We start from the raw sequence: 24,880 nt of genomic DNA, 5'->3' as shown, positions 1-24,880 counted from the left end.
CGCTTCAGGTTAAGTTCGCTTCAGGTTAAGTACAGACTTACGGAACCAATTCTGTACTTAAACCGAGGTACCACTGTATTTCTGTTGGGCATTTTATATTTGACTTTTAGAATTGCTTTTTAAATTGTTGCTATATTTTTATCTTTCTTTTAGCTACTTAACTTATTTGAAAACTGGGGTGTATATTATTTAAATACATAACTGTTCCTTGCAGGAGCCTTTTGGACACTGAGGACGACCTCTCTAATATCCAGTGGGGATCAGTGCCTATAGAAGTACAGGACTGGCTGACTGTTACCTTTGCAAGGAAAAAAGAGGCGTACAGTATCAAACCTGAGGATCAGCCAAGCATTCGAACTATTTCATATGCAGTCCAGGCTAGTGTTTTGGTAAAAAGGTGAGCATGGGCCATAGGACAAGTAATGAGCCTAAATTCTGTAGCTCATGGCTGGGAGAAATAAAGTTGCATCTAATCCAGTTCCTTCAAGAAATGTTACATCCGGAATCTCATCCACCAATTTACACACACACGTGTTCATTATAAGACCATAAACACAGGGAGTCTGGGGGGCCCAGGACCCCCCAGGAGGCTGAGGCCCAGATGTGAAGCAGTGCCAGCAAGCTCACCCAGTGGGGGCTGGAGTTGTCCTCTGCTTCCTGCTCACTCCAGCAGTGGCACAACCAGGGTGGTCTGAGCTGGGGCTGCGGGGGAAGGCTTTAATTCTTTAATCTCCTTCCCATTAAAGAAAGGTTTCAAGGAGGGAATTATGGCAGGTGTCACTGTGACCGAGAAGAAATTCTCTGTGACACAGTCAATGGAATATGCAAAATAAGGTCAGATCTAGATCTGGTAATTAACGGCATAATGCAGGGGTGGGGAAGACCCCCTCCCACACCAAGAGCCACCAGCACCCACACATCCTTTGGCATCAGAATCACCACAACCCTCAACCCTCAACTCTTCTCTATGAAGAGAGAGAGCGGGAGATGGGGAATTTAGGTGAGGCAAGGTGAGGCGACTGCCTCAGGCAGCAGGATCCACCAGGGCAGCAGATCCCCATGTCAATCTTTCTTCCCCACTTGCCTCTGATGCAGGACAAGGAGTTGGGGCTTTTGTCTCCATCTCACGGCTCACCTTTCCTGAAGGCAACAGCTCCAATGCAGCACGTTCGCCCCACTTTCCCAGTCCAGTGGGAATGAGGAGCCCTGAAGTCACAACTCACACCAACTTTAGGCTGGGGGGGAAGCTTCTGTTGCCTCAAGGCTTCTTGTCAGACTCATTTCACTGGGAAGAGAGACAGCCGGGCAGGACCCTGCAAGCCTCTCAGCTGCATGAGGGGTGGCTCAAGGGCAATTGGCTGTCTATAATGCTTGACAAAACAGCCCTGTCCAGGAGGGCAACATTTAGTGATGGGCCTGAGATCATCCAGTGAACTTCATGGCCATGTGGGGATTTCCACCAGGCTTGCCCCATCAGCTCTAGTTCAACCCTCTTCCTACTTTCCCACATAGAGGCTCCCCCGCTACTTAATTTGACTCTTCTAATCTATGGCTTACATATCTTTCATTTGTTCTCCTAGGATGTTCCGTACACCCACCAGTGCAAGTGGTTTGGCTTATCCAGAGAAAGTAATTGCAGTTTTTAAGGTGAAAGTGTTTTTTAAAAAATAATAATAAAATAAAACGGTCTCCCTCGGGAGGTGGTGGACTCTCCTTCCTTGGAGGTTTGTAAGCAGAGGTTGGATGACCACCTGTCAGAGTTGCTTCAGTTGAGAGAATTGCAGGGGGTTGGTCTAGATGACCCTTGGAGTACCTCCCAACTCTACAATTCTATGATTCCATGATTCTAACTCAAAACAGTGTCAGTTGTGAAGAAAATACAATAGAAAAATGCAGTTTTTTGTTTCATTTCTTAAATCAAAGAAAGAAAGAAGCCATTTGTATTGATGGCAGAAGTCATTTTCCTCTACAACCTCTATGTGCTTCCAAATCTAAATCATACACTTCCAATATTACAATTCTTTTTTATATAAACTTTAAATTTCTTCCAGTCTTCTTCCACCGACTCTTCTACCTGATCACGTAGTCTCCCGGTCAGCTTAGCCAGTTCCATAAATTCAATCATTCATCTTCATTTGCCAATCATCCACTGATCTTCCATCTTCTAATTCTTAGCTATCAAAATTCTTGCTGCTGTTGTGGCAAAAAAAAAAAGGTAATATCTTTTTTGGGAATTTCTTCTCTAACTATTCCAAGTAAAAAGGCTTCTGGTTTTTTAATAAAGGTGTTTTTCAACACTTTTTTTCATTTCATTATACATATTTTCCCCATAAGTCTTCCACTCCTTGTATCTGGGTTTTGTTCTCTTGCACTTCTTTTCTCAATGTCCCAATATCTTGCTTAATTTCCTGTAGGCCTTCTGTGTTAATTTTTACATTTTCATCCAATTTATCTAGGCGCTTTGTAACAGTCTGTAATCCTGCAGTATTTGATCTTCTGACTTAATTTCTGCCAGGGCAGTTAAAACCTGTTCTTGATAAGTTAATGTTACTGATCCCTTCCTGGCATGTGTTTTTGCTTTCTCACTTGGAGTTTGTTCTCCAGCCATAGTCAAAACACTGAACTGGCAGCTGGGAAGTCAAGGTCAAGCTGTGGTTATTTCCACTGGGGCTGGTGAGCACTGTAACTATCCAATACACAGTCAGTGCATCTGATGTTATTCTATGGGGATCCACTTTATAATTTCCAGCAGCAATTTATGCTTCAGAATGCTTCAGGATGTAGAAAGGGCTCATATGCTGGCCAATAATAATGTTAAAGTTTATTTCCAGCAGCTCAGACTGCTGCAGCAAACTTCAAAGGCTCCAAAACAGGAAACGAAAGTTCAACAGTTCAACAGTTCCTCCATTATGACGTCACTGTAGGCTTAGCAGAGCTCCCGGGTCCCCATTCACAGCGAGAAAAACGGTTCTATAAAAGGTCATTTTTTCTACTTTTCTCAGGGATATTTATACAAAAGTCTCTTCTCCCCCTTGCCCTGTCTTAGAGGGAGATCCTCCACGCCATGATTTGGAAGTTTAATTCTTACAAAGTCCAGCTCTCGGCTGTAGTCAAGTCTCTAACTTTCACTTTTAATGCCGTGGAAAAGGACCGACTTCCCTTAATTTAAGTCCTTTCCGTGATTGAATTTCAAATCCAATAAAAATGGTATTATGTTTTTTACTCACGTGACTTGGGAAACGAAAATGTTTGCATTTATACTTTTACATTTTACATTTTACATTTTATATGTTGTTCAGGAACCTAGATTAAGAAATAAAAGTGCTTTTTGTGTGTTTTCAACTACCAACAGGACATTGATAAATGGGATTTTGATGTATTTGCCTTAAATGAAGCTTCTGAAGGGCACTGCTTGAAATTCCTGATGTGTGATCTGTTCAACAAGTATAATCTTCTGAGCCAATTCAAGGTCAGGAACTTATCTAGTTAAATCTTAATAAGTTAACAATTCAGTGATGCCATACTTTCATTTAACAGAGCAAATTCCATGTTCTTGAAGGGCAAATTATAATACGGCAGTATCGGACTTCCAGTTATTTTCAAAGCTGTCAAGGACGATTCCCTGATTCACCGCATACGTGGGCCCAAGGGAGTCCAACTTTTGAGGGTCCTTGGCAACCAGACCAGTAGGATGATTAAAGATGTCATCCGCAGAGTTTATATCAATTAGAACGTGTTGGCGAACAGATTGAAGGTGGTTTTGAATGAAGCAATACACAAAGACCAGGCAGGCTTTCTACCTGGCCGCCAGATAAGAGACAATGTCAGAAATGTGGTCAATATAATTGAATATTTGGAAAATAGATGTGACAAACAGGCCGCATTGATGTTTGTCAACGCCGAAAAGGCATTCGACAACATCTTGTGGCACTTCATGTTAACAAACTTAAGAGAGATGGGAATAGGAGAAACATTCCTAAAGGGGATCAGGGCGATATATACAGAACAAAATGCTAAATTGATAATTAACAACAATTTAACAGACAAATTTGAAATAACCAAGGTTGCCCATTGTCGCCGCATCTTTTCATCACGGTCCTGGAGGTGCTGAATAAACATCTGAGAGAGCAGCAGGAAATCAGAGGCATAAAAATTGGGATTAAAGAATATAAATTAAAAGCGTTCACGGACTACCTGGTCCTTACAGTCGAAAATCCAAAAACAAGTCTACAAGAAGCGTTGAAGACGATGGAAGAATATGGTCAAATGGCAGGTTTCTGTCAGGAGTATGGGCAGGAGTCAGGCTCTGGGGCCTGTAGTGCTTTGCAGGACTGGGGCATGCCTCAGCTTGTGCTGGAGAAGCAAGGCGTGGCCACACAGGTGAAGTCCTCAGCTTGTGCTGGAGAGGCAAGGAGTAGTCATCCAGGTGAGGCCACTTGAGATCTCACTGCACCTGGTGGCAGGAGCTGGGAGGGATAAAAGCCCAGCATTTCCCTTCAGCTCTTTGCCACAGCAACGCTATCCTTGCCTGGTTGCATCTGGCCTCCTGCTCCTTGGACCCTTGCCTTGCTGCCGCCTTGCTTCTTGTTCCTGGCTCCTTCACCTTGCTCCTTGCTCCTTGGACCCTTGCTTCGCCTTGCTCCTCGACCCTCGGACCTTCGCCTTGCTTCTTGTTCCTGGATCCTTCGCCTTGCTCCTTGCTCCTTGGACTCTTGCTCCGCCTTCGCATTGCTTCGTGCCCCGTGGACCTTCGCCTCTGCCTTGCTCCTCGACCCTGCTTCTTCACCACCATCTTGCCTCTGGTCCTGACGCCCGCCGACCGGACCGTGACAGTTTCAAACTTAATAAAACAAAAACAAATTATTAGTTAAAAATATGACAAAGGAAGAGATCATAGAATTACAAAATGAAATTGGAATTATGGTAGCCAAGAAGGTCAAATACTTAGGAATCTGGCTGACAGAGAAAAATATAAATCTATATAAAGACAATTATGAAGCCATCTGGAAGGAAATCAAAAGTGATTTAGAAGATTGGAAAAGATTAAAATTATCTTTCATGGGTAGAATTGCCGCGATCAAAATGAATGTACTGCCTAGGCTGTTGTTTTTGTTCCAGAACATTCCCGTGATTAAGGGAGTTGCTCAATTCAAAGAATGGCAGCGAGTCCTGTCACGATTCGTCTGGCTGGGCAAAAAAACCAGGATAAAAATGAAAATATTGGTGGATAAAAAAGAAAGGGGGGGCTTTGCAGAACTACAACTTTATTATGAGGCGGCATGTTTATGTTGGTTGAAAGATTGGATTTTGTTAAAAAATACGGATATTTTAGATCTAGAAGGTTACCAAAACCGGTTCGGATGGCATTCATATTTGTGGCAGGACAAAGTCAAAGCCCATAGGGGTTTTCTAAACCATATATTCAAAAGATCAATCTATGAGGTTTGGGACAGAACTAAAAGAATATTGGAAAAGAAAACCCCATGGTGGATCTCCCCAACAAATATATTGTCAGTCAAAAAAGTAAATATGGAGGAGAAAGTGACCACATATGAGGATTTGGTTATTGAAACGGACTTGGGATTCAAATTAAAACCATATGATGAGGTTAGAAATTGTTTTTCTGTTTGGCTAGAGTACCATCAGGTTAATGATTTATTTTTGGCAGACAAGAAAAGGTTAGGATTTGAAAAGAAAAGATCGAAATTCCAAATTGAGCTGTTGGAGAATAATGTTAAATTGTTATCAAAAATGTATGATCTGTTGCTTAACTGGTATACAATGGATGAGATAACGAAAGATTGTATGATAAAATGGGCTATTGATCTGGGCTATAATATAGAATTTGACAAATGGATAAAATTGTGGAAGGAAAACCTTAAATTTACAGCATGCATAGCGTTAAAAGAGAATGTACTAAAGATGGTGTATCGTTGCTACATGACGCCAACAAAGTTGGCAAAGATGTATAGGAAAAAAGATAAAGCATGCTGGAAATGCAAGGTAGCAGAAGGCCACTTCTACCACATGTGGTGGACGTGTGACAAAGTTAAAAGTTTTGGGGAACAAGTTTACAATGAACTCAAAAAACTATTTAAATACACGTTCCCAAAAAGACCGGAGGCCTTTCTGTTAGGGCTGATGGGAAATGAAATTCGGAAAATAGACCAAAGACTGTTCATGTACGCCACAGTGGCAGCGAGAATCCTTTTAGCCCAGAGGTGGAAAACGACTGAAATGCCCACAATTGAGGACTGGCGAGTGAAAATGATGGAATATTTGGAATTGGCGAACCTGACATGCAGAATCCGGGATCAGGAGGATACGAAATTCAGTGAAGAATGGAACAAATTTCGAGAGTATGTTAAGGAGAACTATAAAAGTTTAAAGACTCTGGCGGGCATGTGTTAGAACCTACAATGTCGATGTATCTAAGATATTCTTTTTGATTAATCTTTTAAGATGTTAAAGTGGGGTTATGTCTTTTTAAAATGTGCGAATTAACGAGAACCATACTTACTACCAAAGGGAGGAGGGAAGTCTGAATATGCAAGAAACTGATTAAGATACAATGTTGGAGATATTAAGTTGTTGTAAAGAGTTTAATGGAAAAATCAATAAAAATTTACTCTAAAAAAAAATAGAACGTGTTGGTCAACCTTATGTTGGAGAGTTTTGGGCAAAATTACAGTATGGGGGATAAGTGGAATTGGGGGTGCTTCATTTTTAAAGTACCTTGAGATTATTACGCCACTTGTCTTCAGGTGTTCTCTACATTTGTACACCAGTTTTGCCAGTCTCCCATCATAAAATGAGACCAGCACTCTGGCGAGGAATCCGTCGAAGTATAGATATTCCACTTGGGCCAATTCAGTAGGGTTATTAAGGATGCCTGGCATATAGGTCTTTAGAAAGTTCAATAGATGGGCTTTACACTCTTCTTGTGAGAGGAGTCCTGGGGGTTTAGAATAATTTGATAGAACGAGCTTGTTTTGGTACAGCACCAGATTCCAGTTATTAGTTGTCAAATTCCTCTTCTTAGAGGGATTGGTTTTATCCACAGATAAAATGTGAGACCATGGATCTTGGATCAAAAGGTCTTGCTTGGAGTTAGGTGTTGGGGTAGGCGCTAGGGGTTCCAAGCGTTCCAACACAGGGTCAGGGCAAGGGTTTCTTAGAAAGTTCTTGCTTAGAAGGCTTCCTGGCTAGAAGTTTCTCGGTGTTCCCACTAATCCCGGTTATTGAGGTACTCTTGAGGAGATTAAAAAGCTTCTTAAAATCCATTTTTTTGTAATGCACTGCCTTAAATTTTTGAAATTTTTTACTCTTTTTTACATTTATAGGCCTCCTTTTCAAGGCGATAGCCCTACATGATCTCTTGGCTTCCTTGTTTTTGCAGGTGGTAGGAGGGAAGAAGTTGTTGTTACTTTCCAATTCTGCGGTCACTCCGCCAGGTTCCCTGCAGAGGGTTTTACAAGTGTCCATCATTATAGTGAGGATTTTTGTACAGGTGTCCAGATAGGATTTTATATGTTCAATATCCTCAGTTAAAAGCACAAGCCATTTGATAAGAGATAAATCCTCACCATTTGTCTCAGGGGATTGGAAGCAAGAATCTTTTGATGTTTTAGAATTTCCCGAAGACAGCTCTGCAAGTTGTTTTAACATTAGTTCCTCCACTTCTTGGTCTTGGGATGGTTCAGGAGAAGCTTGGGGTTTAAGTCTCTGTTTCGGGAGTACTTCGGTGTCTGTACCAATTATGTTTGAAATTACTTTGAGCTTTCTTGGCCCTTTGTTGTGGCATTCTTCTGCACAATCCTCTCTCTGCACCGCCGGCCCTTCGCTGTGGCTGGCAGAGGACTCGGTGTGGAAGGGGGAATTTTCAATTTTCTGCTTATTCTCAATCAGCTCCACTTTACCCCTATTCTTATAGGGCCGAGTGATTTTTGTTTGCACTCCCTTTAGAGTAGCTCTTTTAGAGAGAGGTCTTAGATCACTCCGAAGAACGCCTGAGGTTTTACAGCCACTCCGGGTCATCACCATTATTTATTTGGTAAAAATCAAGTTGGTAAAAGTCTCGCTTCGGTTAATTAGCTGGAATAGTAGAATGGTAGGAAGATAACAACGAGCAGTCACAACTTGAGAGGTTTCTTCTTTAATTTCCACTGAGGCCGAGACGCTCTCCCAAATGAAGGTCAGGGAGAGTTAAAACAACTCCCTACTGTATACTAATTCCTTAAAACTTATGACTGAAACTTGAAGCTTAAAGATAAGCTAAATTAAGCAGATAAGAATAAAGTGAAAATAAGATATAAACACGATATAAAACAGTAAAAAAAACCCTTAAAAACAGACCAGTAAAGTACGGAGGTCAGAAGGGAGGATGTTGATAAAGGACCTGATATAGCGATATATATCTCCCAGGCCTAGTCTGGCGTGCCCCACCGTGGAAGATAGGTGGTGAAAGAGCAGGAGTGGGGTGAGGGGTAATAATGGATGTTATTTTCTGACTGATCAAGATGGCCTGAAACTGGAACGACCTATGGAACTGGCTGATTCATCTGGGAGACCCTGCGTCCAGGGGAGGCTGAATTAGATCTAAGTGTTTAAATGTTATTATGATAAAAGAAATAATATTTGAATGTATGGAACATTTTTGGGGTATAAATTTGAGGCCAAGGGGAGAAATATAGGTATAAATTTGAGGCCAAGGGGAGATGGATGGGAAAATAAATTTAGATTTGGATGAAGATAAATTATGGGTGGAATATAGTCGATGCATTGAAGAATAGAAATAGTTGTGGGATAATGAAAAATATGTTAGAATGATTTAAGATAACAAATGAAAATTGCTTAATTTGGAATTAAAAGTGGACCCAGTGCGAGGGGAATCGAGGAAGTCTACAGTGTTAATTAAAATGTTAGATTTGATATGTTTTTCTTTTTTATGTTTTTATTCCTGTTTTGTTTGTTTGTTTGTTTGTTTGTTTTGTTTCTGTGAATTTTTGTAATTTGGAATGTTAGAAAATCAATAAATATTATTTGGGGAAAAATATATAATACAGCAGTATCTAAGCAAACGAGAAGAAATTATGATAGGTGTGAAATAAAAAGTCCATAGTGAAGCAAAGGGGCGTGTTCACAGAGTGAGTGTGTGGCTGCACTGGGAGAACCGGGGGCAGGGGGTGTCAGGGAATTGCCTTGCAGAGAAGTTCCCCTTCCAGATTTACCCCAGATTGGGAAAATCCAAGGTTACTGTTGGAAAGCTGTGGGCTGCCAGTTGGATGGGGAGAATGTCTTATGGCTGACACCTAAAAAATCAATGCACATGGAGCTTCCAATCTACATCAAACTCCCATGTGGATGAGCCCCAATTCTTGCCTTCATCTGTCCATTCCATGCCACGGTGCCACCATGGATGTTCCACTTGCTTTTGTGCATCTGCACCATCCCCAAATCTGCTCTGGAGAGTTGCTGGAAAGCTAGAAGAGATCAGGGAGGGGGTAAGGGGAGGGGTGGAGAAGAAGGGAAGTCCCATTGTGAGTGTGGCTGTTGCTTTCCATGCACAATGGTTTGATTGGAAACAACCCAGGAACATCTCATTTGACTCCTGAATGTCTGGACCTAAATCTGTCACATCCAAATGATAAATTCAGAAGGGTGTTTGTCATACAACTGGTCTTGCCAATGGTTGCAATAAAAATGTTTATTTCCAGTTCTAAGCATGTCCTAATTCTTGCCTTCCATAGATCCCAATTACCTGCCTGATTTCATTTGCAAATGCTCTGGAAGTTGGCTACAGAAAGCACCAAAATCCATATCACAATGTGATCCATGCTACAGACGTTACACAAACTGTGCATTGCATAATGCTTCACACTGGTATGATGGTAAGAAATGCCCTAAAGTGAAGGAAAAGAGCATTTGGGATTCTTAGGTTCTCCTTTTCTTGACCTAGGAAAGCCTTCTGTTAGAATAATTTTAGAAACTCACATATTATAGTTCTTTACTAAGGTCTATGGGACGCGGGTGGCGCTGTGGTCTAAACCACAGAGCCTAGGGCTTGCTGATCGGAAGGTCGGCAGTTCAAATCCCCGCGACAGGGTGAGCTCCCATTGTTCGGTCCCAGCTCCTGCCCACCTGGCAGTTCGAAAGCACATCAAAGTGCAAGGAGATAAATAGGTACTGCTCCGGCAGGAAGGTAAACGGCGTTTCCGTGCGCTGCTCTGGTTCGCTAGAAGCGGCTTAGTCATGCTGGCCATGTGACCTGGAAGCTGTCTGCGGACAAACGCCAGCTCCCTCAGCCTATAGAGCGAGATGAGCATGCAACCCCAGAGTCGTCTGCGACTGGACCTAATGGTCAGGGGTACCTTTACCTTTACCAAGGTCTATATTCATTATTTACTAACACATCAATAGCCATTTCATTCATAGGATATATCTGACTCAGCAGATGAACCTGTGGTAGTGCACAGGATTCAAGACGGCTGGCATAAGATTTAGGAGGAACCCTTATAGATGACTCAGGAGAGCCAGGCAAAGACTCTACCATTGACCACAGTATTGTGGGAGGAAGCGGAAGCCTTTCTCCAATATGCTGCTTGGCCCACAGGACAAAATGTGTAGCTTGATCCCAAATAACGCCCCCCCCCCCCGGCAGCTGCTATTACCACTTTAAAAAGAAAAACAACTATAGGAGATTGTAGTCATAGATCATTCTGCATCATGTCTAATTGTTAGTTGCATGCAGGACATGACTGACTTTTAATTCTTCTCACTAGCATTGGTTCACTGACCTGGAGATATTAGCAATTCTTTTCAGCACGTCAATCCATGATTATGAACATACTGGAACCACAAACCATTTCCATGTTAGGACAAGGTAAGTCTCTTTTGTCACTTTCCAGTGTGACCATTGCAGCTCCACCTAAACTGAAATGGTAGAACCGAGTGGCTTAATGAGGGTTTAATTTCCATGTATTGCTTTAAGTTCAGCTTAAAGGTCAAGCAAATAGCTAGGAATGAGGCACTGGCTTAGTAATGGGCTTTTGAGGAAGGAGAATTAAGGCATGTGGGGAAAAGAGAGACCGCTGAAGCAAGAGAGGGAAGCTTGAAAGTGGCAGTTATGGTAGCTTCTGGAGTAGCTGGAGGGATAACCAGGACACTGGGGCGAGCTGAAATAGAAGCAGCTCAGCAGAGCTAGCATTGCCCATCTGTCCCTCTGCTGGAACCGGTGGAGTGCTTGCTAATAGATGTCCGATCCCCAGAGCACAGTGTGAAAACCAGTACTCTAAAAAGTCAACATTTCCCCCCTGAAAATGGTATATTTTCATCTCTGGGGATAACCTGGCACCAGGAAAAAGAAATGTGCAATCTGTGACTTTGCAGCTCTTCTTAGGTCTGTTTTGGGTAATATGGCTAATTTTTGTTTTATTCTAGGTCAGAAATGGCACTTTTGTACAATGATAAATCTGTTCTTGAAAACCATCATGTGAGTGCTGCTTACCAGCTCATGCAAAATGAAGATATGAACATCTTGATCAATTTAACCAACGAGGAATGGAGGTGAGATAATATAGGGGTGCTACATAAGGTATAGTGATGCTTGTGCACTTACAGGCCTTTCAAGAGTCACTCAACAATGCTAGGATTCTATAAGTAAGGATTGCCTTTATAAGAACTCCAGAGTTAACAGGGAGACACTACTAATTCCCCACCCTTGCAGCCAGGGCCGGCTCTAGGCCCACCCCCGGTGGCGCGGGGCGTCAGGCCACCAGGGGCGCCGCTGCGCCCGCTGAGAGGCGCGGCTAAGGCTGCCCCAGGCGCACGTCCGCTGTTCAGCGGCTTCAGGCCGCTTCCGCCACGTGCAGGGGCGTCGCAACGGGGCGGGCAGCGCTCCCTGGCCCAGGGTAAGCCCTACGGCAGGCTGTGTGGCGCAGTGCAGCTGCACCCGTGGCAGCCCCCCTGCGCGTGGCGCCTGCCCGCCTGCCGCGCTGGGAAACGGGGGGGGGCGCGCTGGGCATGCTTAAGACGGCCCTGCTTGCAGCTATGGCTTGTAGGCCATAAATGTGAGTGGCTTTCCTCCTCAGGGTAGCAGACAGCTTAATTCAGATAATCTTGGACTCTGAAGGAGGGCAGGATGCATGAAAATCCTTGTTTTAGAGAACTCACAGAACACACCATGAACAAATTATTTATTTGCCTTCAGGGAACTGCGCCGGCTGGTCATTGAGATGGTTTTAGCTACAGACATGTCACATCATTTCCAGCAAATGAAATATCTGAAACACGTTCTGAAATGCCTTCAGCATGTAAAAAGGTTGGTTGTGTTGGGAAGGGGGTGTGTGTGTGTGTGTGTTGCAAATCTGAATTTTTGTTGGTGGTATGAATTCTTTAAATCATCTCTCATTTAATATGAGAAACAATCCTACTTTTCTGCTGAAGTAATTCAATAATGCCCTACATTTGACAGGACAGATAGAGATAAGCTCATGTCCATGATTGTCCATGCAGCTGACATAAGTCATCCCTCAAAGCCCTGGAAGGTGCATCAGCAAATGGCAAATGCACTAATGGATGAATTCTTCAAGCAGGTACCATTTTCAAAAGTTCATTGGTAGGCTAGATTCCTTTGCATGATAGATATTAAATTCATATCTTACCTGTCCAGAAAACCCCAAATGGCCTAAAACTTTCATTTAAAAATATGCAAGCAAACATGCACAGGATAATACTTGGTATTTATTGTTGTATGTAATGTAACATAATCTACCCTTGTTGCTTTGCACCCATCGTCACAAGAAACCACTGTGAAGCGCTGTCTCAATTCACATGTAGCACTAAGCCAAACCATGGCTAAGTGGGAACAAGGCAGCGCACACAGAGTGGACATGGAAGCCACTTCCCTCTTCCCTCTCCCAGAGCTGCTGCCGCCGCCTCATTACTCAGGATGCACCATGGTTTGGCTTAGCAATACATCTGAATCCAGGCTTGTGGTTGGCCAGTGTGGTGTAGTGGTTAAGAGCGGTGGATTCCTAATCTGGTGAACTGGGTTTGATTCCCAGCTCCTCCACATGCAGCTGCTGGGTGACCTTGGGCTAGTCACACTTCTCTGAAGTCTCTCAGCCCCACCCACCTCACAGGGTGTTTGTTGTTGGGGAGGAAGGGAAAGCAGATTGTTAGCCGCTTTGAGACTCCTTCAGGTAGTGATAAAGCGGGACATCAAATCCAAACTCCTTCTTCTTCTTCTTCTTCTTCTTCTTCTTCTTCTTCTTCTTCTTCTTCTTCTTCTTCTTCTTCTTCTTCTTCTTCTTCTGGTCTCACGCCAAATAAATTACAAGCTGTTTGCTTTTGGCTTACTGAGCATGGTTTCTCTGAGGAGGGACGAATCCGTTTATGTAATGCCAAGCCAAATCATGCCTTAGCAGTGGGTAGGAGCAGGACTAGGGAGGAGTGTTTTTTGTTCTGTGTACCTGCATGCTTCCTCGTTCATGCTAAACCATAGTTTAGTTTAGGGCTTCTGTGCAAACCAGGCCAGTGAGTAGCTCTGACTTCTCAGTCCAAGCCATTGAGCGTCATGCCTGAACGGGAATTTGTGAATTTGCAGTTTCTCTGGTCCAACGTTATCTAATGCACCACACTGCTTCCCAAAAACCTTTCCTAAGGAAAAAGGGGTACTTCTCTCCAAATTGGGACACACACATCCTCAAGAGATTTATACATACTGTACAGTGGTACCTCTGGTTATGAACGCTTCTGGTAACAAATGCTTCAGGTTATGAGCTTCGCTAACCTGGAAGTAGCTGCTCCTGGTTGTGAACTTTGCCCCAGGATGCGAATGGAAATCGCACGCCGGAAGGCCCCATTACCGGTAGCTAAAGTGGCATCTCGGGTTAAGAACAGTTTCAGCTTAAGAACAGACCTCCGGAACAAATTAAGTTCGTAACCAGAGGTACCACTGTATTACAAAGCTGAATAATCTGGCTAATTATAGCTGTTCTAAAGCTTCTTCTGCCAACAGCCGAAGCAGCATCCACTGGAAAGCAAGCAAGACAGGTCTCTCCTGCTGCGCTGCATACTACCGTAGTAAACAACCCCATTGTGATGCATTGCTCCCAAATAGCAGGCTCTGTTGTGGCTAAAATATCTTCAGGGGGACTGATAGGTGTGCCTTTTCCTGTGCCCCCACCCCTCTCTCTGTACACTTGACGGTCCCTTCTGTTGTATTTTAAGGATAAATAGGTATGATTAACAGCTTGGTATGAAAGATTAACATCCAAATGTTTCAAACTCTGTGTCACAGTTTGAAAATGTTGCTTTTCAAGATGATTGGAGGAGCAGAATATTCAACTCTTAGGTTTTTGCTTCACACAATTGCAGGTTGACAATAGGAAGGCCAAACTGTCCCACATTGTGCTTCATATTAAGAATTTGGGGCATGTTCAGTCCAAGCTCAAGTAACAGTTGCAGTGATTCCATTCTGGCAGTGAAGCCAAAAATAGACAATTGCGATGATTGCAATGATTTATGAGATTCATGCGATTCAGCTGCATTCCCCACCCCTGTTATATGTGGGGACTGGAGGGATTTTTACTGATATTGTGACTGGAGAGAAAAGGCTTAAGCACCACACGCTGCGCTCCTGAGGACAATCGCCCTGTGCCTGGTATTTAACTTTATCAAACCCATGGCATGGTTGCTGATTGTGTCATTTATGTTATGTTTCATTTGGACATACTGTATATCTCTGAAAACAGGAATATCTGTTATGTTAGAGGTTCCCAGACTGTGATCTGCAGAACATCGCTGGTCTGTTGAGCTTCATTCAGGTGGTCCATGGTTTGTCTGTAGAAAAATAACTAAAAATAATGTGTCATCTAGTGCAGTGCATGGCAATTGCTACAACAAGCAGAAAAAAATATTAAGTGGTCAACCAAGACCCTCAGCAATTTTCAGGTGGTTTTGTGGCAAGGAAAGTTTGGGATCCATTGCATTATGTTACACCAAATACTGTAATGTGTTTAAATAAGGGAAACACCTTGAAATAAAGGTTGTCATTTATTCCTTATTGGGACTTCCATAAACTTGGTAGAATCTTTGAAATTCCCAGTGGAGGGCTCACACTGCACTCTCACATGTAGTGTCTCTTTTTACACAATTATAAATACAACACAGACTTAACTTTTCATATTACATACATTCTCAGAGTGTAAGGGGTGATTCAGATGCAACAATCTTGTATAGTCCATGGTTTTATTAAGTCAGAAATGACTATTGAGCTTACACTCTCCCCTCTCATTTCTCCCTCCCATTTATGAGCTTTAAAGCTTTTATGTTGGTATTTTAAAGCTACAGTTGCCCATTATGTCTGAAACAAGAAATTGTGGTTTAATGCTGGTTTTCTAAGCGGTGAGAAACCTGTGGGACTCCAACTGCTGCTAAACTGCAATGCCCATCAGTCCCAGCAAGCAGGTTCAGCAACATCTGGAGGGGAATCAGTTCCCCACACCTGTTCTAAGCTGTTTTCATAGAATCATAGAGTTGGAAGGGACCCAAGGGTCATCTAGTCCTACCCCCTGCAATGCAGGAATCTCAGCTAAAGCATCCATAACAGAAGGCCACCCAACCTCTGCTTTAAAACCTCAAAGGAAGGAGAGTTCACCAGCTCTTGTGGGAGTCTGTTCCACTGTCAAGCAGCTCTGTCAGAAACCTTTTCCGAATGTTTAGTCGGAACCTCATTTCTTACTACTTGAAGCCATAGGTTTGAGTCCTACCCTCCAGAGCAGGAGAAAACAAGCATGCTCCCTCTTCCGTGTGACAGCCCTTCAGATATCTGAAGGTGTCTCTCATATCTCCTCTCAGTCTCTTCTTTTCCAGTCCAAATATACCCAGCTCCTTAGTTTCAAGATTTTCATATCAAAATAGAAGTGAATTTTTTGGATATCATTCACACTGTCTTATATCTCTGTGCATTCTTTCCCCTCCAACTCAGGGAGACAAGGAGGCTGAATTAGGACTGCCAATTTCTCCACTCTGTGATCGTGGGACTACCAACATTGCTGAAACTCAAATAGGTAATGTGAGGGAGGCCAATCTTTAGTCCCTCCTCTCAATCCTTTTCTTTCTGAAAATCAGGTGTATGCTTTTCTTTCTCACCACAGAAAAACAAAAAACAAAAACAAAGAAATATGCCAATAGGTGCTAGAAAATGTCCTGGCTGGATCACCATTTCCTGAAGTTCAAAAGCAGATGCAGAAATCACATCACATCACTCATCTATTATTATTATTATTATTATTATTATTATTATTATTATTATTATTATTATTATTATTATTCGGTGCTGTGTCCCTGTGACATTTTTATAATCCCTTGCAAGCCATGTGTCACCTACGACATCCCAGTCCTGAATGCCTTTGAGCTTCATTTGGGTCTTGTCTTTCATTCAGTTCTAAGCAGCACAGTTCTAAGCAGTTTCCAAGCCTACACTATTCACCATTTTAAAAAACAATAAATTTTGGTTACAGTGGTACCTCGGTTTACGAACACCTCGGGTTACGAACTTTCGGTTTACGAACCATCGAAACCCGGAAGTAAGTAACCCGAGGTTTCCGAGGCCCATGAAGGCCTCCACGGAGGCATCGGAGCGTCCGCGACTGGGACGCAGCCAAGGAAGCGCTCTGATGCCTTCACGGAGGCAAACTGTGCAGAAAGAAGCCTTTTCCCGATGCAAGTGCCCTGCACTGCGGCCGCGTCTCAGTCAAGGCGGCTGAGTAAAGCGCGGGAAACCGGGGGGGGGGGTTCCCTTTGGAAGCTCTTACCGCGCGTTTAGAAAAGGGCTCCCAGCAGCAGCAGCAGTGAGAGGCTTGGCGAGTTGTTTCACTGCACGGCGGTGGCGGTGCTCGCAGCTCTCCTTCCCTCTCTCTGCGGTGCTGGCCGGGCAACCTTCCTGAAGCCTCCTCAGAGCAACCGCCGCCGCCACCAGACGCCAGGACTGGCCGGGGTGGCTCGCGGTGCGTCTGGCTTTGGTTGGAGCGGCGGCGGCGATGGCGGCTTCTCTCAACCGCAAGCCTCTCCACTCCGCAGGGGCGCAATGGTGAAGGCCTGGCCTCGCTTCTCTTGACCCCTCCGCGAGGCCGGGCCTTCGCCGTCGCGCTCCTGCGACGTCTCTCCAACTTCGCCGTCGCTCTCCTGCAGCAGGGCTCAAGAGAAGCGGACCTTCGCGCTCCTGAAACGCCTCTCCACAGGAGTGCTACGGCGAAGGTGGAGAGACGTCGCAGGAGCGCGACGCGAAAGCCCGCTTCTCTTGAGCCGGCCTCGCGGAGAGCTCAAGAGAAGCGGACCTTCGCGCTCCTGCGACGCCTCTCCACAGGAGTGCTACAGCGAAGGTGGAGAGGCGTCACAGGAGCGCGAAGGTCCACTTCTCTTGAGCCCTGCTGCAGGAGAGCGACGGCGAAGTTGGAGAGACGTCGCAGGAGCGCGACGGCGAAGGCCCGGCCTCGCGGAGGGGTCAAGAGAAGCGAGGCCGGGCCTTCACCATTGCGCCCCTGCGGAGTGGAGAGGCTTGCGGTTGAGAGAAGCCGCCATTGTCGCCGCCGCTCCAACCAAAGCCAGACGCACCACGAGCCACCCCGGCCAGTCCTGGCGTCTGGTGGTGGCGGCGGCTGCTCTGAGGAGGCTTCAGGAAGGTCGCCTGGCCGGCACCGCGAAGAGAGGGAAGGAGAGCTGCGAGCGCCGCCACCCCCGTGCAGCAAAACGACTCGCCAAGCCTCTCACTGCTGCTGCTGCTGCTGCTGGGAGCCCTTTCCTAAACGCGCGGTAAGAGCTTCCAAAGGGGAACCCCCCCCCCCGGTTTCCCGCGCTTTACTCAGCCGCCTTGACTGAGACGCGGCCGCAGCGCAGGGCACTTGCATCGGGGAAAGGCTTCTTTCTGCACAGTTTGCCTCCGTGAAGGCATCAGAGCGCTTCCATGGCTGCGTCCCAATCACGGACGCTCCGATGCCTCCGTGGAGGCCTCCATAGGCCTAGGAAACCTCTTGGTAGACAGTAAATTTTTGTTAAATTGCTGCTTTAGGGGGTGTTTTTCATCGTGTGGAACGGATTAATCCTCTTTCCATTATTTTCAATGGGAAAGGTTGCTTCGGTTTATGAACACTTCGGTTTATGAACAGACTTCCGGAACCAATTGTGTTCATAAACCGAGGTACCACTGTACTGGTAAACCATTTCTTGAGGGAGTTAATTCCATAGTTAAATTATGCACTGTGTGAAGAAGTATTTTCTTTTGTCTGTCGTAATCTTCCAACATTCAGCTTCTTTGATGCCCACAAGCTCTAGTGTTATGAAAGGAGAAACTTATCTCTGCCCACTTTCTCCATTGTTTTCAGCAATGTGCTCTTTGAATTCTTTAAAGCACCCCTTATTGCCTGGCTGTATTGATTTTGCCAAAGTTTATGTTCCTTTTGGTTCTCTTCATTTGCACAAGTTTCTAAAGGAAACGCCCTTGCCTCTAATGAGTTCTTTGACTCTACTCATTACACATAGCTGCCAAGTTATCCCTTTTTTAAAGGGATTTTCCCTTATGCTGAATAGGCTTCCTCGCGAGAAAAGGGAAAACTTGGCAGCTATGCTCATTACAGCGCCCTTTTGGCGCTGATGGGACCTTTCTAAATCTGTGGTATAAACGCTTATGAGATAAATGCTTAAATGATATGCACTTACTGTTTATCATTTTATTACAACTGTTGTTAATTTTTTTTACATCATCAGATACGGGGTTGTCTTAAGTGTGCATTTCATGTTGTTTGCTCTGGTGCCTGCTTGGACTAATATACAGTATATTCCTGCGTATAAGACTACTTTTTAACCCAGGTATTATGTACTGAGCTGAATCCTAGAACAATAGGATTCAGAATCAGCAGTCTGATTGGTCCGCAGGAGCTACCAATCCAACTCCAGGTGGAAGTGAATCCACAACCTGATTGGCCTGCAGGGGTAGCCAATCAGGCGGCTGGTAGAAGTGAATCTGCAACCTGATTGGCCTGTAGGAGCAGCCAATCAGGCTGCAGGCAGAAGTCAATCCACAACCTGATTGGCCCACAGTTGTAGCCCTGAAGTAGCCAATCACGCAAGGCCCATTGTGTAAATAATGTATATAAGCAGATGGTTTTGGGAAAAGAGCCATTCTTCTCTTCTTCTCCTGGATGACTATGAGCTGAATAAAGAGCATGAAATTCACTCTCAACTCCGAGTATATTTCACTGGCGACGAAGGTGGGATCCTGCTGAGCTGACTGCCACCACACACTGCACCGCAGCACCGCCACCTGCCGCATCGCTGCATCACACCGTGCATCCAGGCTTCAGCTCCAGGACCCAAGGAACCCAGAATGGCAACCGACAGCAGCTTCTCACAATTCAAACCAGCATCGGGAGACTGGGAAGGGTACGCCGCCCGTTTCAGCTTCCTCCTGCAAGCGAAAGAAGTCACCAACGATGCCATGAAGAGGGCGACATTCTTCAGCGTCTGTGGAGAGGAGACGTTTGAAATCGCCCGGGCTCTCCTTGCACCTAGAGATGTCGCTACCGTCTCCTACAAAACAATAATGGATCGGCTGAAGGAGCACTTCTCGCCACAGCCCTCAGTGGTGGCTTGCCGAAATGCCTTCTACGCAAAGCGGCAAGCCCCGGGGGAAACCATAACTGGGTTTGTGACCTCCCTCCGCCAAGCCGCCCGGTTATGCAACTTCTCAGAGTTGGAAAACATGCTTCGTGACCGCCTCGTCGGTGGCCTGAGGGACGAGATGTTGCAACGACGCCTCTACGCCAAAAAGGACCTCACGTTCCAGGTTGCTCTGGAGGAAGCCCTGGCAACCGAAGCTGCCGAGAGGTCAACGCAAGAGGCACGACCGGCCCCACCATCCCAACTGAGGGTCCACCACGAAGACCTCAACGACGACTCAGAATCTGACAGGGAGGAAGTACACCGAGTACAGCGGCGCACTCAAGCAGCACACACACCACAGCAGCCTCGACGAGAAGGAGGGAACTGTGCAAGCTGTGGGGAGAACCACGAGAGGAGGACCTGCCGTTTCCGCAACGCAGAGTGCAGGCAGTGCAGAAAATTGGGACACATAGCCCGGGTGTGTCGGGCTCGGCTCACCCGTCGACAAGTATCTGATGACCGACCCAGGAGCCCCAGGTCACACGGCACCATGCACCAAGGCAACTCAACTGAGATCACAGACTACCAGGTATTCCAGTTGCCCCATCCCAACACAGAGAAAATTTATGTAGAGGTACAGATAGAGGGAGCCCCATGCCGCATGGAGCTGGACACGGGTTCAACTCTATCCATAATCTCGGCCCGAACATTAAGGGAACTGTGCCCTAATGGGGGTCCCAAACTAAGGCCGGCCCCATTCACCCTCCGGGACTTCCAGAAACGTAAGGTCCCCACAATGGGGGTGGGGACCTTCAGGGTGCAATATCGAGGGCGAAAGCAACAACTGGACTTGCTGGTAGTTAAGGGCCCCTACGTTAGCTTACTGGGACTGGCATGGTTTGGACCACTGGGGCTAGCCGTTACTGGGGTGAACCACACTAGCTTACAAGTGGACGTGGACGCCATATGCAAAGAGTTTCCGGGGGTTTTCGACAGGGCATTGGGACGATATACAGGCCCCCCCATTGCCCTAAGCTAGACCCCGCGGTATGACCCATCAGGCACAAGGCCCGTCGGGTCCCGTTCGCCCTGAAACCCCGCATAGACGAAGAATTGGACCGGCTCGTGGAGCAAGGAGTGCTGGAGCCAGTGCCTAATGCACCCTGGGAAACCCCGATCGTCACACCCGTCAAGCCTAACGGTTCGGTCCGCATCTGTGCAGACTACAAATGCACCATAAACAAGGCTCTCACGGCCCATGCATACCCAGTGCCAGTGGTCAGCCATGTCCTCGCCACACTGGCTGGGTCAGAAATCTTTGGCAAACTGGACTTGGCCCAAGCGTATCAACAGTTGCCTGTGGACGAAGCCACAGCAGAGGCTCAGACGATCGTGACGCACAGAGGGGCATTCAGAGTAAAGCGGCTGCAATTTGGCGTTAGCGTGGCACCAGGCATATTCCAGAATCTAATGGACTCTCTCCTTAAAGGGATTCCTGGCGTCACCCCCTTCTTCGATGATGTGCTGATCGCCAGGCCCACACCAGAGGAATTTGAGGACTGCCTCCGCTCCGTCCTGCACCGTTTCCAGACGGCGGGCCTCAAGGTGAAGCGGGAAAAGTGTTTACTAGGAGTGCCGCAGGTGGACTTTCTGGGATTTAAGGTGGACGCGGAAGGGGTCCATCCAACCGGTGACAAGGTACGGGCCATTTGTGAGGCCCCAGCCCCCAAGAGCAAGCCCGAACTTCAGTCATTCTTGGGACTATTGAACTTTTACCATGCCTTCCTTCCCCATAAGGCAGCGGTAGCGGAGCCCCTACACAGACTCCTAGATAAAAGGGCCCCTTGGGTGTGGGGCCAGCGGCAAAGGGCCGCATTCCAGGCAGTCAAGGACTTGCTCGTCTCGAACTCGATCTTGGCACACTTCGACGAGAGGCTGCCAGTGGTGCTGGCATGCGACGCCTCTCCCTATGGCATTGGCGCTGTCCTGGGACACCAACTCCCGGATGGAAGAGAGGTGCCGGTGGCATACTTCTCCCAGACGCTTGCTGCAGCCGAACGAAACTACTCACAAATTGACAAGGAGGGTCTGGCAATCGTGAAGGACGTAAAAAAATTCAATGATTTCTTGTACGGGCGGCCCTTTACCATAGTGACTGACCACAAGCCGTTGCTTGGCCTGTTTGCCCCCGAGAAGCAGACCCCCCAAGTGTTGTCTCCCCGCGTCCTCAGGTGGTCAATTTTCCTTGCCGGCTACCAGTATGCACTAATCCACCGCCCTGGGAAGGCGATGGGACACGCAGACGCCCTCAGCAGGCTACCACTACCAGAAACAGGCCCCAACCCAGCACCTGCACAAGAGGTTATGACCCTGGAACTGCTTCCCGACCGACCCATTCAGGCACAAGAAGTTGCGCACCATTCCACAAAAGATAGGGTCATCTCCCGGATCCTGGACTGGGTGTGGCGAGGATGGCCCAGCAGCAGCCCCGGGCCAGAATTCGCTGGCTACACAACCCGCAAACATGAACTGTCGGCCCACAAGGGGTGCCTGTTATGGGGAAGCAGGGTCGTTGTTCCCCAGCCCCTCCGCAAAAGGGTCCTCACAGCCCTACATGAGACACACCCAGGGGTAGTGAGGATGAAGGCCCTTGCCAGGAGTTATGTGTGGTGGCCGGGGATTGACAGAGAGATAGAGGCCTGGGTCCAACACTGCCAGACCTGCCAAAAATCCCGCCCGGATCCCCCAAGGGCCCCAGTCCAGCCCTGGGAGTCCGCCCGAGATCCATGGTCACGCTTGCACGTGGACTTCGCTGGCCCCTTCCAGGGAAAAACATTATTCATAGTGGTGGATTCCTACACCAAATGGCTGGAGGTCGCACTGGTACCGTCCACTTCTACGGCGGCAGCCATCCGGGTACTACGTAAGCTGTTTGCAACCCACGGGCTCCCTGACACCCTCGTCTCGGACAATGGAACCGCATTTACGTCAGAGGAGTTCCAGACCTTCACAGCGCAGAACGCCATCCGCCACATCCGCTCAGCACCATTCCACCCTGCCACCAATGGCCAAGCGGAGCGCATGGTGCGGACCACCAAGGACAGCCTCCGCCGCATGACACAAGGGGACTGGGAATACCGCCTTGCCGCATTCCACCAGGAAAATCTTCTCAAAAGTCAGGGGTCGTCTTATACGCTGGGTCATATTTCTTATACAGTGAGTATATCCCAAACGCTATATTTTAACTGGAAAAGTTGGGGGTCGTCTTATACGCCCAGTCGTCTTATACGCCGAAATATACGGTATGTGTTTCCTTTTTATCTTATATGGTTGACAAGGGAATGCTCACTGAGCTGTGCTTCTCTCCAAATGCTAGACCAGCTCTGGCAGAGCTGCACTTCTACTAATTTTCTGCGCCTCATCTACCAGGTCTCCTGCTTGTGGCCTTCATGCTGGCCTTCGCCATCAAGCTCAACATTTCCACTCGAGGCCTGAGCACCCCAGGCCTTTTCCTGTGGTGACTGCCACAGGAACATATAGCCAGCCTTGGCAGGCCAAGTAACCAGGGCTACTTGGCCTGCCTCTAAAGTGAACCGGGAGCTATTACTGGGGATGCAAGCTATAGGCTGAGCTTTGCCATGTCTGAATCCTACGTATTAATAGGTATTGGTGCTTATAGGAGACTTGGATATGCTGAGAGTTTATGCAAGACATTCTAGCCACTCTCTCATTACTTTGGGTGACCAGGCCTCCGCCAGGAGAAAACTAGAATGGCTGCGGCAGGACCGGTTGAACTTACCATATTGCCCTGGTGCCGACATGCTAAGCCAAACTTTGACTTAGTGAGCTCAAACTAGCATATGAGCTTGTGGAGAGGAGCTCACACCCACTTTGCTGCTCCCAGGACCCCCAAGCTAAGCTAACATTTGGCTTAGGGTGTTGTCCGAACCAGGACTTGTGGTTAAGCTCTATCCTTATTAGCCATGATGTCTTAGGTCAGTATGGAAGCAAAAAAGAAAAGGGAGGAGGCAGGCAGCTGCAAACTCCTCTCCAGGAACCTGCATGTTTGCATGGACTCAGGACCTGATTCACACATGACCCTAAACCATGTTTATTAAACCATAGCTTAGTGTACTACTACTACTACTACTACTAATAATAATAATAATAATAATTTAACTCTTTTGGAGGGACTTGCCTCTTTAGAACCCTTTCCAGATATATATCATAGTTTTACCCAAAATATCTCCACTCATCTCAGACCAGGGCTGGATCTACACAGCTATAAAAATGCTATGGGAAAAACATTTTAAAGCTCACACTGGAACTGATTGACTTTGGATTTCAGCTGTACAGAGCTATCTGATGTCACATTGTTATAATGCATCTATAACGTTATAAATAGACTAATGTAGCTGAGTCCTAGACCCATGAGCTCTGTACTGAATAATGTTTCTTCATCTAGAACAAGAAATCAAAGAATTATGTCTGGATGTTTTCTTCTTTTCAGGCTTTATTGATGTCATAGTGAAACCAGTTTTTTCTCTTGTAATTGAAGCAGCTGAGAAAATTGTTGAGCCTCTCATATATGAAGCTTTTGAAACTGGATGTTCCTCTAGCAGAGATTCTGGGTATTCTTCTGGGTATGACTGTTCTTCTTGCTTTTTTTTGTTAGTTTGTACCTAGTTAGTTTGTTATTGTTATCCTTATTTTGTACAAATTGCTCATCACCATGGTATATGATACTGGCAAGATATTAACTCATTTTCAGTTTTGTTTAAATAATTGTTCTTCATTTAACTCCCCAACCTTTCATTTTTTTATTTTTTGTTCTGTTACGAGCCCAGTATTTCATCTATGCATTTCTTCTCTTTTCTCCTCCAGGGCTTCCTAACAGCCCAATGAGGAATTTTAAGTTAACACTGTGAGTTTACTGCATTCCAGTAACTTTCATGTTAGACTATGTTTTTGTAATGTGAGATTAGTTTTTAAAATGTTGAATTGGAGTAAAATTTTGAAATCAGTATTTCACTTTATTTCCAGTGAAAGGGTGAATTGGACCGCACTAGGAGACTGATAAGTCTTTAAAAAGTCCCACAATAGCTGCCTTTGATTGTCCCAGTGTTCATTTCTGTTCCTGAAAAAGAGGCCATTGATTTTCTCTCATTATTATACTGTATATATTTTCTGGTGTTTTAAAATATATGATGGTATATGT

General features: G+C 46.0%; 2 protein-coding genes across 4 annotated transcripts in view; both read left to right on the top strand.

Moving 5' to 3' along the window:
* LOC118082597 (dual specificity calcium/calmodulin-dependent 3',5'-cyclic nucleotide phosphodiesterase 1A-like) overlaps positions 1–24,880 on the top strand; it is a 44,769-nt gene that overhangs the window by 7,217 nt on the left and 12,672 nt on the right. For all 3 annotated transcript variants that reach the window (XM_035110323.3, XM_035110326.3, XM_035110324.3), the window contains exons 2-11: positions 215–397; positions 1,581–1,647; positions 3,353–3,469; positions 9,750–9,890; positions 10,782–10,882; positions 11,440–11,565; positions 12,209–12,319; positions 12,473–12,593; positions 15,992–16,073; positions 24,173–24,305. In XM_035110323.3, coding sequence (XP_034966214.2) covers positions 215–397; positions 1,581–1,647; positions 3,353–3,469; positions 9,750–9,890; positions 10,782–10,882; positions 11,440–11,565; positions 12,209–12,319; positions 12,473–12,593; positions 15,992–16,073; positions 24,173–24,305 — 1,182 coding nt within the window. The remainder of the gene's footprint in view (positions 1–214; positions 398–1,580; positions 1,648–3,352; positions 3,470–9,749; positions 9,891–10,781; positions 10,883–11,439; positions 11,566–12,208; positions 12,320–12,472; positions 12,594–15,991; positions 16,074–24,172; positions 24,306–24,880) is intronic.
* Positions 19,256–20,746, top strand: LOC148686131 (uncharacterized). The gene has a single exon (XM_088665507.1). It carries the CDS (start codon positions 19,388–19,390, stop codon positions 20,699–20,701), a length of 1,314 nt encoding a protein of 437 aa, XP_088521633.1. The 5' UTR covers positions 19,256–19,387; the 3' UTR covers positions 20,702–20,746.

Source organism: Zootoca vivipara, chromosome 3 (assembly GCF_965207765.1).
Source record: "Zootoca vivipara chromosome 3, rZooViv2.hap1.1, whole genome shotgun sequence".
NCBI lineage: Eukaryota > Metazoa > Chordata > Lepidosauria > Squamata > Lacertidae > Zootoca > Zootoca vivipara.
Note: the sequence above shows the minus strand (reverse complement) of the source record. Positions and strands in the feature narration are given on the sequence as shown.

Bases quoted from the DNA above. Each gene is read 5' to 3' on its own strand.
- LOC148686131 (XM_088665507.1), top strand. From the start codon at position 19,388: ATGGCAACCGACAGCAGCTTCTCACAATTCAAACCAGCATCGGGAGAC.